Genomic DNA, 13,745 nt, shown 5'->3' with positions numbered 1-13,745 from the left:
CAACACATGTAGATCTCCCACCCGTTTAATTTCCATCCAAATAAAAAACACGGAGCACCTCTAGTATGAAAAACAACTTAATTTATTGATAAATCCACAGTAAACCACCAGGTTCGTTCGCGCCGTGGCCTCGCCCGCCCTCTAGTGGCCGAGGGACGCCACGGTTAATTTTTTTTCACACGTCTTCCCCGAGTTCTGCTCACACGTCCCGTCCGCCATTGTTGTCCTCCGTTTTCCCGCCAATTATGTAAATTAGCGTTTCTTCCAGGTGAACTTCCTACGGGCGCCTTCTTGGCCGGGCTTGTCCCTCTCCCTCACCCTGGGGTCAGGGGTCAACAGCCCAGCTGAGAGAGAGAGAGAGCGAGAGACAGAATTTAGATTTTTAGAAGTTATTTCACTCATTCAACCTGACCCAGACAGACAGACAGACAGATACGTGAGAGACAGACAGAGATGGGAGAAGTGAGAGAGACAGTCAGACTGACATACAGGAGAAATGAGAGGGAGACAGACGGATGTTGACGGACAGCACAGGGGTCCTTACGAAACCACACACACGCACACACACGCACACACACACACACACACACACACACCTTGTCTCATGTTCTCCACCTCCCTCTCGGACAGGAAGCCGAGCAGCGCCCGGGAGATGGCGAGGCGCACCGCCCCGGCCTGGCTGGACCGGCCCCCGCCGCTCACCTCCGCCTCCACGTCCAGGCGTCCCAGGACCCCCGCGAACTGCAGCGGGAACATCACCTGTTCCCTAGTAGGAGACCCCCCCGGGGACAGAAGGAACACCCCATCGCACGAGAGGTCACGACCCTTTCCGCGTGGATTCGACGGACGGGAGGCGTTGCGGGCGCGTTCCAGATGCCTCGTACATCGGGACGCCCCGAGTTGTGACGTCATTTCCTGCCTCGTAGCACTTATAGCGTTCCGGTTTGTCTTTTGTGAACGGGTCAGGTCGTTGGCTAGTCGTTGTTTGTTGTTAGCTACATTAGCCTCTTTAGCAAACCAGCTCGAAAATCAAACAACGCAGCTTTACACTGTGTTGCACGCATAGCAAGACCGCGGAATGTATACATTGGTGAACGGAGTAAAATAGCAGTGTAAAACGACCAGCGTGTTACAAATACAGAGAAAAATAAATCCCTTTACGGGCGCAGCCATTTTCGTTGTCGAGTCGTACGGCCGGCCAAACTGAACTCGGTATACTCTCATAATTCCGAGTGGGGCCGACCAAAAAAAAATGACGCAAGAAAGCTAGGCGATTTCCCACTTTGCAACTCGCGCGGGCGGTGTACGAGAAAACTGGAACACACCTCTGTGTGTGTGTGTGTGTGTGTGTGTGTGTGTGTGTGTGTGTGTGTGTGTGTGTGTGTGTGTGTGTGTGTGTGTGTGTGTGTGTGTGTGTGTGTGTGTGTGTGTGTGTGTGTGTGTGTGCGGTCTCCACCTGTCCTGGAACACTGGGAAGTAGGACAGCAGCTCCGACCCGTTGACGGTCGCACGGCCCGACCCACCGTCTCTCAGGACCACCGAACTGTTGGAGGTCTTCCTCCGGCCTGCGCGCACACACACACACACACACACACAATGTGTCAATACATGGCACTGTGGGGTGATTGTAACGTTCATCGTGGCGTGTGCATTTCAGGGTGCTTGGGTGTGTGTGTGTGTTCATAGAAATGCGTGTTTGTTTTTTTATAAATGTGTACATTCATGAATGTGTGTGTGCGTGTGTTGAGTCACTAAATGCATGCAGGTGTATATATGTACGTGTGTTCATAAATGTGTGCATGTGTATATGTATGTTTATTAATGTGTGTATGCCTGAGTTTATGAATGTGTGTCTGTGTTTATGAATACCTGTGTGTGTTTATGAATGCGTGTGTGTGTGTTTATCAATTTGTGTGCTTATAAATGAATGCGCGTTTGTATGTGTGCACGTGTGTTTCTCAATGCGTGTGCGTACGTGGTCGTGTATAGGTGAGTTTATAAATGCGTGTTTATGAATGCGTGTGTGTGTGTTTATGAATGCATGCGCGTGTTTATAAATGCGTGTATGCGTGTGTTTATGAATGCGTGTGTGTGTTTATAAATGTGTGAGCATGTGTGCCCATGTGTGTGTGTTTATAAATGCGTGCGTGTGTGTTCATGAATGCGTGTGTGTGTGTTTAGAAACGCGTGCATGTGCTTATAATTGCGTTTATGCCTGTGTTCATGAATGTATCTATGTGGGTGTGTGTTTATGAATGCGTGCGTGTGTGTGTGTGTTTATGAATGCGTGTGCGTGCGTTTATGACTGCGTGTGTGTGTGTTGATGCCTGCGTGTGCGTGTTGATGCCTGCGTGTGTGTGTGTGTTGATGCCTGCGTGTGTGTGTTGATGCCTGTGTGTGTGTGTGTTGATGCCTGTGTGTGTGTGTGTTGATGCCTGCGTGTGTGTGTGTTGATGCCTGCGTGTGTGTGTTGATGCCTGCGTGTGTGTGTGTTGATGCCTGTGTGTGTGTGTTGATGCCTGTGTGTGTGTTGATGCCTGTGTGTGTGTCTCTCCGTGTGGGCGTACCCTCTGCCGTGCTGAAGGCCCGCCCCTGGGCGTCGGCCTGCAGCGCGGCCACCGCCTGCCTGCTGGCCTGGGCCTCCAGCTGCTGCCGGAAGCGAAGCACCCAGCCCCCCTCCGCCCTCGCCTGGGGCAGCGCCGCCAGGCGCGCCATGAGCTGGAGGAACCGCTGGTACTGGACACACACACATATAGACACACACACACACACACACAGCAGTTAGACACACACATATAGACACACACACACACACACACACACACACCAGTCAGAGACACACACACACACACACCAGTTAGACACACACACACCAGTAAGAGACACACACACACACACACCAGTCAGAGACACACACACATATAGACACACACACACCAGTCAGAGACACACACACACACACCAGTTAGACACACACACACACACACACACCAGTTAGACACACACACACACACACACACACCAGTTAGACACACACACACACACACACACACACACACACACACCAGTAAGAGACACGCACACACACACACCAGTCAGTCACAAACACACACACCAGTCAGACACACACACACAAACACACACACACACACACACACACCAGTAAGAGACACACACACACACACCAGTCAGACACACACACACACCAGTAAGAGACACACACACACCAGTCAGACACACACACACACACACAAACCAGTAAGACACACACACACACACACCACGAGCAGAGGGTCTTACGTCGTGATCCGTCACGGTCTCCATCACAATCCCCTCCAGCTCCTCCTTGATGATCCACCTGCTACTGCCCAGGGAGCTGACACACACACACACACACACACACACACACACACACACACACACACACACACACACACACACACACACACACACACACACACACACACACACACACACACACACACACACATCATTATGGCGCACACACACACTTGGACACCATGAAGACAAACACAGACACACCATAAAGAGAGACACACACACCATTATGACGCACACACACATATAGACACACATCATACACAAACAGAGACACACCATAAAGACAGACACACACATAGCCACACTGAAAGACACACACACACATTAACATGAACAACTGAGTTGGGAGAAGAGATGTCTGAGTGACACACACACACAAACACACACAGAGCCACACCATAAAGACACACACACACACACATTAACATGAACCACCGAGTCGGGGAAGAGGTGTGTGTGCGTGACAGGAGGCGTGAGTGGGGGTCTCACAGGGGCGTGGTGTCGGAGGCGAGCAGTCCTTTGGCTCTCAGCCGGTCCTGCTGCCTCTCCAGGCTCTGGATCTTAGCGTAGATCTCCTACAACGCGCGCACACACACACACACACACACACACACACACACACACACACACACACACACACACACACACACACACACACACACACACACACACACACACACACACACACACTAGAAGTTAACTTGGTAACGGTTAGCATGTAAGCAGTTTAGAGGGTGGAAGGTAGCTGGTGGAGGACAGAAGCTAGGTAGTAAGCGGTTGATCTGTGCAACATTTCGATTATTTACATATTTTTTTTATTATTTAATTGTTTATTTTCCATGTCAATTAGGTTTGTCGTTTGAAATGAAAGAAATGGAAAGAAAGAGTGATTGACATTGGGAAGACCTGCCCCACACTGCCCTCTGCTGGCCTTACTTATGTACTGCAGTCACGGCGGTGTAATTGCGTACACGGGCTACTCACGTGCATCAGCGAATAGTACGACTGTTTGCCTGTGTAGAACAGGAAGTGGAAGGGCCGTCCGTCCTCTCCCCATTGGATGGCTGTGGGTGGAGGGGGCGGGAAGAGGGAGATAAAGAACCAAGCAGTGACAGTGTCCGAAGTGCATCGAGAGCCCCTTTGAGACAGGCGTGAGTGAAACATAAACCTTGGTTCAACAAAGTGCTATCAGAAACTGCTATGTTTACCGGATAATTAATGCAGCAATGTGTGATAGGGGTGCGTGTGAAAACATGCATCTCATACCTCTTTGTCTGGGGAAGATCTCTTCTGGATGCTGGAGGGAAACAGGATATTGAACACCAGAATTAATACACATGGAGAAACCAAAGAGAGACCAGGATTTAAGTACATATAATAAATTAACTAAAGTATAAATATTTTTTATCTGGTGGATGTTTGGTAAGAATTTCCTTCTCTTGTTTCAGCTACCAACCTCTATAGTATTATAGTAAATCTCTATAGTATTTATATATCTCCGTATCAAAACCATGGAAACGTAGCAGTCATTTTATGTTAAAATAAAATATAGTTATACTATTTAATTTCAAAACGATTAAGGAAATCTACGATGTGACATTGGGTTACAATAATAACAGCAACATAATAATAATAATTACGACAATAAGGGGGTTTAAGGTCATGTGACTGTGGCAGCCATCTTGACTCACCTTCATCAGGGGTCGTGCCCTCTTCTCAAACAGGCCCGAGGGGAAGAGGTAGGCGATACTCCTCTGTAGGGGAATGGAAATGTTAGATACTGTGGTTAAATAAAGGAGAAAGGGGGGAGGGGGAGGGGGGGAAGAGAGAGAGTGAGAGTGAGTGAGTGAGTGAGTGAGTGAGTGAGTGAGTGAGTGAGTGAGTGAGTGAGTGAGTGAGTGAGTGAGTGAGTGAGTGAGTGAGTGAGTGAGTGAGTGAGTGAGTGAGTGAGTGAGTGAGTGAGTGAGTGAGTGAGTGAGTGAGTGAGTGAGTGAGAGAGAGAGAAGGAGGACAGAGGAGATGAGAGAGAAGGAGGAGAGAGAAGGAGGACAGAGAGAAGGAGGAGAGGAGGAGATGGAGAGAGATGGAGGAGAGAGGAGATGGAGAGAGAGGAGGAGAGAGGAGACGGAGAGAGAGGAGACGGAGAGAGAGAAGGAGGAGGTGGAGGAGAGAGGAGGAGAGAGTGAGTGGCGGGGTGGCGGTCGCGGTGGGCGTCCAGACCACCGCGTAGTGAAGCTGACAGGAGCCAGGCCGGTGCTTCTGGCCCCCAGCTGCTCTCCAGAGTTCAGCTGAAGGGGAGGGAGGAGGGGGGGGGGGGAGGTGGCCGGGTGGGAGCAAGGTGAGAAGAGAGGGGTGGAGGAACGGCGAGGGGGGATACAGTGAACAGAAGGTTCGGAGACAGGGGAAGACTTGGAGCCGACAGCCACCAGTTCACCCAGAGTTCACCCTCGGACTACACTCGTCTCAGGATCATTAGCGGCACTACAGATGGTGTGCGCACACACACACACACACACACACACACACACACACACACACACACACACACACACACACACACACACACACACACACACACACACACACACACACACACACACACACACACACACACACACACACACACACGCACGCACGCACACCGAGCGACAGCCGCGGGCTGTTGCCTTTAAGGTTGTCACGGCGACAGAAGGAGGGGTGCCGTGTCGCCGTGACAATGTGCGGACGCGTCAGGATGTGAACAGGAAGACAGGTGGAGAGAAATAAGGATGCCGAGACAAGTACAAAGAGATACAGGAGAGACAGAGAGAGAGAGAGACAAGAGGGACGGAGCGAAGAGAAGGAAGGAAAGCAGGTGGGATGGGAGAGAGAGAGACAGAGAGAGTGAGAGATGAAGGAGGGACAATGACAAAGAGAGAAGAATGACATAAAAAGGAAAGACAGAGACGGCAGGGAGACACTTACAATCCTAGTACTTGCATCTTTACCCTCCAAGCCACCGATACAACTGAGTCAATAAACAACCTGCTACTTTATAACTAGTGACCACAGCCCGACCACTGAGGGGGGGGTTCTAAATCCCGGTGTCTGAAGCCCGTTTGCGTCGTAGAGTAAGACGCCCTGAACCCTGCCTGCTCCCGACACTTGGTATAAAACGGGTCCCTTAATCATAGATTGATGATGCTGATGATGACGACACAATGTAAACATTTGGCGTTCAGCCAGCCTCTTCGGTTGGCTCGTGTTGTTCTCGACGGCCACAGCTGGGACGGGGATGGGGGGGGCGTGACGATCGTGAGGGGGCTACGCTACGTCCCACCGCAGTCAGCCCGCATTTCCATGCATCTGTGGAACGGGATGCTCGCCGCCACATTAGCTTTCACAGTCCGGGCCCGGACAGCTCTCTTCATTAGGCCGGGGGAGCTCTGGGGAACGCACCCGGGGGATGCTGGGAAAACAAACGCAGACCGCCCCAGCTACGGCGGCGCCAACAAACTGTGGCGTGAATTCGATGCGTGCGAGGGTCATTCGAGGCGCGTCTGTGTCCGTTTGGACGACAACGCGACGGTTATCTTCCCGGAGGCAGCGTGTTAGCTCGGACCGGCCTGAGCCCGCCCACACACACACACGCCCGCACACACACACACCCACACCCACACACACACACGTCTGATAAACGCTCCAACCAAGAGTAACTTCCACTCTTCCAGCCATAATAGAGATCAGCAGCAGACCAAAGGAAAAGCCGAAAATTTGGGTTGGCAGATTATACATTCTGACTAAATCCTTAAGCTATATACCATTTAATCATTTATCAGACGCTTTGATCCAAAGAGACTTCAGGAGCAGACAACGGTCAGGGCGTATCTTGCCGAGCTGTTTACAAAGCAGGTTTGGTTTCTCTATACTCCATACAGCATCATAACATCCCTTATTATTTGTTGGCAAACTATAGACTTGCATGTGTTCATGTTTATACACACACAGTCACACACACACACACACACACACACACACACACACACACACACACACACACACACACACACACACACTTACATCTATGTCCTCTTGTGTGAAGTTCTCGGTGTCCTCCCCCATCATGTTGGCCAGGTGCCGTTTGCCGATGTTGAACTCCTCCACCTGCTTCTGAATGAACTCCACCGTGAACTTCTCCGGTCCGGCCGCAGCCAGGTTCTTCCGGTGCAGAGCCGAGCTGGAGCATATCTGTGGAGAACAATGTCTTTACTGGATAGAACCAATGCGTAATAATTGATCTATTGCCAACCTCAATGATGAATAACTTGTACATACACAATGCCAATTGGGCATTTTCCATGAAGAATTCACGACTGTCCCGTTCGTTTTGCTTAACTTACTATTATCAGTGCGCTAATGTGCATTAGCAAGTCCTACAAAAAACAGCGGACGGTTGATGGTGGTTAAACATACCGTGCCTGACTGTCACGCCGAGTGTAATAACATCATATCATCAACGATAAGAGGCTTTTCGCACGATTCAAGGCAAAGCACTGCAACATAGCATGCCAGCCATACACTGTTGATGCAGTGCAGTGGATCAATGTTGAATTAAAACCTAGAACACATAACAGCCCCTCGGTTGGGGGGAGACGGTGCTCGGCTCAAGGGCATCAACACACACTCCGACGAGCTTCTACGCGTCGTAACACTGTCTTACAGGCTGTCATTACACTGTAACACTGGTTCGAACTGACTGCAAAGTCTGGGTTTACCTGTCGGCTCAATCGGGACGTGATCGTGTTGATATTAGAGGCGCAAGTCCCACATTTCCCGAGGAGAGATCCCACGGTGCGCGCACAGGACGCCGCCATCTTGGCAGATCAGCGCTGGGTCAAATACCCCGGAAGTGGTAAGCAGCCGTCACAGAGTTGAGTTTCCTTACGCATATTAAATTAATTATTATTATTGCTTTATTAGTTTGCCTATAGTATTATTTTATTTGACAAAAAGTATACAAGTAAAAATAAATACTTGCATCAAAGAGTGCATCAAACATACTTACAAAAAAACTAAAATCTCACAATAATGTTTCATCAGTAAGTTTCAGCTGATGGTGTGTTCCTGAATCCTCGGACGCCAGCCTTCCGTCGTCTTTGTGATTCTGTCATGAAATTGTCTAGTCGTTGTTAATTGTTAGCTACATTAGCCTCTTTAGCAAACAAGCCCAAAACCAAACATCACAACTTTACATTGAATTGCACGCACAGCAAGACCGTGCAATGCATAAACTGGTGACTGGAATAAAGTGGCAACATAATCAAGTGTGAAAGAGCATTTAAAATCGACATTAAAATGACCAACGTGGTACAAATACAAAGAAAATAAATCTCTTCACGTGCGCAGCCATTTTTGTTGAGAGCGTCATCACTGCTCTCGGTCTACTCTCAGAATTCCGAGAGATGAAGACAAAAGGGGGGCGTGCCTCCGAGAAATGCCACAAGAAAGCTGGGGGATTTCCCGACTTCTGACTTGGAGGGATGGCGTCAGAGGATTCAGGAACGCTGCCAAAAAATGTAGTGACAGTTACTTTGTCTAACTTCACTTCGTGTGACGTTACTTTGTGTGACGTAACTTCACGTAACGTTAACTCGTTGGCTGATAGTTAAAGCTCAAACCGAAAAGACACCATGTCCTGCCAAATGGTGCCGTTTGTGCTCAGCTCACTGCGTTTTGTACTATGTACCTGATCTAGGTGAACATGGGTTTAAAAAGACAACAATGATTAGCTGGTTTGGTTTAGCAGGAGTTGTGTCTTACAAGTAAAAGACCCAAACTGTTTCAATGTTTCGTTTCACTTTGGCCATTCTTTTCATTATCCATAACTCACATTTTTCTGGGGACTGGAAAGAAACTAAGAAAATAAATCACAACTAACTATGAACAAAAAGCATAGGAAAGGTTTCCTAGCCAGCATCATTAACGATTAATCCGTCACAAATAATCGTAGCTAACGTTTCATTGTAACTCAAAGGAACGCATTAATGTAAATATTTTTGCTATGATAATAATGGTTTGTCATCATATCATCTTCAATGGCTAGTCTATTGTAGGATGAGGGAGGAAGCATCCGACCCAGCCATCGTAGGATCTGAACCTAATTATTGGCCATGGCAAGCGTCCATCATGTCCTGGCTGATGTTTTAACAGATGTTTGAACAGCAGCGATCATGGTGAGCTTGAGCTAGCATTCCCTCTTCTAGAAAGAGTTGTTTTTACAGCAGCTCTTATAGAAAAAGATGTTTTAGCAGTAGCTAAAACATGTTGAGCTACCTTCCTCCTTTTCTAGAAAGAGACGTTTAAACATAAGCTCTTCTTCCAGAAAGAGATGTTTTAACAGCAGCTCTTCTAGAAAGAGATGTTTTAACAGCAGCTGTCATGGTGAGCTACATCCCCTCTTCTACAAAAGATGTTGCAACAGCAGTTATCAAACAGCCTTTGTGGTTGAGGCTTGGCCCGCCTGCGTTTGCTTTGAAACAGAGGGGTGAGGAGTTAAGTAGAATCAGCATGGTGGAAATCAATATCTAACAGCTCCTGACCCTAGCCCTCTCTTTATGTATCTCAGAGTGCAGGTTGCCTGTCTCATGCTGCACATGCATTTTTTGTTTTAATCGCTCTGAGTTACCCTAACCTCCCCTCTCTGCTCTCTGGTCCCCTGCTCTCTGTTCCTTTCTCCTCCTTCACTTTTCTCAGACGTTATTCTCTCGGGCCTTGTCTCCGCTGCCTGATATGTATGCGTTTGTAAAAAATAATTCACCCTCCCTTCACTCGTTTAGCTGCCTGTCTGTTGTACTCTCTCCCTTCCTCTCCTATTCACTGCATTCTTCTCCTCTCCTCATTCACTCTCCCCTGTCCTCCTTCCCCACCTGCTCTTCTCATCTCCTCTCCTCTCCTCCTCTCCTCCTCCCCTCTCCCCCTCCCCTCCTCTCCCCCTCCTCCCCTGATTGTTAACCAGCCACTGTTGTGTTGGTAAGACGGTAACACGATGTGTTGCGTTGTAATGTTGCGCATGTCTTTTGCGTGTTGTGTTGTTTTCGTATGCCGTTGTGGTCTGCGTGTTGCGTTGAGCGGTGTTGTACTGTCTTATATGATGTGTGTATTTGTTATGGGTTTGATGCGTTGCGTGCGTGTGGTGTCGCGTGTTTGTCGCTTTGCTGTGTGTGTTGTGGTGTGCATGGGCAGGCTTGTTGTGGTGTGCGTTGTGGGTGCAGGGGCCGATCGAGCGGGGGGCCTCTCAGATGCTTTGTTCGGGCGGAGGACCGGAGCTCCATCCTGGGCATCGGCATCTAGTGTACTGCGTGGACGCATCTAGTGTACTGCGTGGACGCATCTAGTGTACTGCGTGGACGCATCTAGTGTACTGCGTGGACGCATCTAGTGTACTGTGTGGACCCATCTAGTGTACTGCGTGGACCCATCTAGTGTACTGCGTGGACACATCTAGTGTACTGCGTGGACGCATCTAGTGTACTGCGTGGGCGCATCTAGTGTACTGCGTGGACGCATCTAGTGTACTGTGTGGATGCATCTAGTGTACTGCGTGGACGCATCTAGTGTACTGCGTGGACGCATCTAGTGTACTGCGTGGACGCATCTAGTGTACTGCGTGGACGCATCTAGTGTACTGTGTGGACGCATCTAGTGTACTGTGTGGACGCATCTAGTGTACTGCGTGGACGCATCTAGTGTACTGCGTGGACGCATCTAGTGTACTGCGTGGACGCATCTAGTGTACTGCGTGGACGCATCTAGTGTACTGCGTGGACCCATCTAGTGTACTGCGTGGACCCATCTAGTGTACTGCGTGGACGCATCTAGTGTACTGCGTGGACGCATCTAGTGTACTGCGTGGGCGCATCTAGTGTACTGCGTGGACGCATCTAGTGTACTGCGTGGACGCATCTAGTGTACTGCGTGGACGCATCTAGTGTACTGCGTGGACGCATCTAGTGTACTGCGTGGACGCATCTAGTGTACTGCGTGGACGCATCTAGTGTACTGCGTGGACGCATCTAGTGTACTGCGTGGACGCATCTAGTGTACTGCGTGGACGCATCTAGTGTACTGCGTGGACGCATCTAGTGTACTGCGTGGACGCATCTAGTGTACTGCGTGGACGCATCTAGTGTACTGCGTGGACGCATCTAGTGTACTGCGTGGGCGCATCTAGTGTACTGCGTGGACGCATCTAGTGTACTGCGTGGACGCATCTAGTGTACTGCGTGGACGCATCTAGTGTACTGCGTGGACGCATCTAGTGTACTGCGTGGACGCATCTAGTGTACTGCGTGGACGCATCTAGTGTACTGCGTGGACGCATCTAGTGTACTGCGTGGACGCATCTAGTGTACTGCGTGGACGCATCTAGTGTACTGCGTGGACGCATCTAGTGTACTGCGTGGACGCATCTAGTGTACTGTGTGGACGCATCTAGTGTACTGTGTGGGCGCATCTAGTGTACTGCGTGGACGCATCTAGTGTACTGCGTGGACGCATCTAGTGTACTGTGTGGACGCATCTAGTGTACTGCGTGGACGCATCTAGTGTACTGCGTGGACGCATCTAGTGTACTGCGTGGACGCATCTAGTGTACTGCGTGGACGCATCTAGTGTACTGCGTGGACGCATCTAGTGTACTGCGTGGACGCATCTAGTGTACTGCGTGGACGCATCTAGTGTACTGTGTGGACGCATCTAGTGTACTGCGTGGACGCATCTAGTGTACTGCGTGGACGCATCTAGTGTACTGTGTGTACACTAGATGTGTAATGTGGCTAGATGTGTCGACTTAGCCTCTACCACTGGGTCAAATGCTACACCGGCATGGCACAGGCCTTAGGTCTTAGGGTCTCAGACGGCTTCGCTAGGGCCAAACCGAAGCTGATCTTCCACATGAAGTGGAAATATTTTTAAGGCGTGTATTTTTTGTGCCTTCGACATTTCTCTGCGACGCCGTTTTGAGCTTGCGTTTGCCTCTTCCGATTTGAACAAAAGGTTTCTGTGAAAGTTGCATTGAAGTGCATTAGTTTGTGCAGTCGCTAAGGATTAAGCAGGCTTTAGCTCTCGACCCTCGGTGCAAACGTAGAGAAGGTACGCGGGAGGTCCACCCTTCCAGGGATTGGATCGCGACACTCTGAATAACACAGGAGGTCCACGCTTCCAAATGTTCAACTTTTTAGAGAACATAATAGCCGCACCGACGTTCTCTCATGCTCAGTTGGGTTGGATCCCAACCCTCTCGAATCTACGGAGGACCCCAGGAGGGATACTGGGAGGCCTGGAGGTGCTGGCTGAGGACACACATGGAACAGGAGCAACAGAACAACGAAACAGAATCGAAACAAAGAAAAAAATTAATTTGAATGAATATGAATAATGCAGGTGTATCAAACGGGCGGGGAGAGATTCACCAAACTTGTAGCTTTCCGATTTCATTTCACGTTATTAAGATGGTCTTAAGGTCTGAAGATGTTTTACACTTCAACACAAGTTCCCCCCGAGATCCTTCAATCCTCCTAACCTCCTCTACATTTGAAAAACGCGGTATTGGATGATATTAACATCTTTGTTTGTTTACTTTGCTAGCAGGACTTTTGGCCAGGACCATCGCAAGAAAAGGGCTTGGACTACTTTGTGGTCGGAGCAGGATGGAGCGAAGGGTGATTGATGAGGGGGGGGAAGGGGGGGTGGAGGGGGGAGGGGGGAGAGGGGAGGGGAGCACGTCAGTCAATGTGCGGGCACGGCTACTGTTCCCCCCTGGTGAGCCATCATAGCCCCCCCCCCACCCCCCCCCCCCCCAAAAAAAACAGTCACACACACACACACACACATACATAGACAGACTAACGCACACGCACAAACACACACACACACACACACACACGTGCGTACACACCAACACGCACACACACACCACAATCACACAGTGAAGAACGAAACATTTCTCCTGCCCGAGCTCTGCAAGGCCCCGTTAATCATTCCCCAGTCATTCAATCACACAGGTTCAGACTGCGGACGTTGGGAATCCATCCCAGAATACTTCAGCCAGGAGACAAACCTTGTCCTGCTTCCCTGTTATTTTAGTTTGTTATTAATGCTGGGTGAGATGGCTGCTGTGTGCACATCCTGTTGTCTGGTCGTGGTACGGGGCCGTCTGGCTGAGAGTAGGATGGCTGTGTTTAGACAACAGTAAAACTGGACCCCATCAGATTCTAATTGGGAAATGCAGCTGTTGACTATTATTGTGAAAATAGTCCTTTTGACTGGATGTGGACAGGTTTACTTAAGACTACAAGAGGGGGACCCCAAAGGCTCTTAATGTGAAATACGTCTCTTACTATTATTGTGATACATTCCATTTGACT

The 13,745-nt window shown here is 49.5% G+C and overlaps 1 protein-coding gene across 1 annotated transcript; it reads right to left on the bottom strand.

The window, feature by feature from the left end:
* Positions 1–61: 61 nt before the first annotated feature.
* mrps9 (mitochondrial ribosomal protein S9) lies at positions 62–8,244 on the bottom strand. The gene is made up of 11 exons (XM_060049266.1): positions 8,097–8,244; positions 7,402–7,569; positions 5,034–5,096; positions 4,609–4,639; positions 4,327–4,406; positions 3,832–3,917; positions 3,301–3,376; positions 2,568–2,736; positions 1,457–1,565; positions 597–766; positions 62–344 (listed from the first exon to the last, which is right to left on the bottom strand). The coding sequence occupies exons 1-11, from the start codon at positions 8,193–8,195 to the stop codon at positions 253–255; spliced, it is 1,143 nt and encodes a 380-aa protein (XP_059905249.1). The 5' UTR covers positions 8,196–8,244; the 3' UTR covers positions 62–252.
* Between the last annotated feature and the right edge of the window lie 5,501 nt (positions 8,245–13,745).

The sequence above is a fragment of the Gadus macrocephalus genome, chromosome 4, assembly GCF_031168955.1.
Source record: "Gadus macrocephalus chromosome 4, ASM3116895v1".
NCBI classification, from domain to species: Eukaryota; Metazoa; Chordata; class Actinopteri; order Gadiformes; family Gadidae; genus Gadus; species Gadus macrocephalus.
The sequence above is the reverse complement of the archived record's forward strand: the minus strand, read 5'-3'. Positions and strand labels throughout refer to the sequence as shown.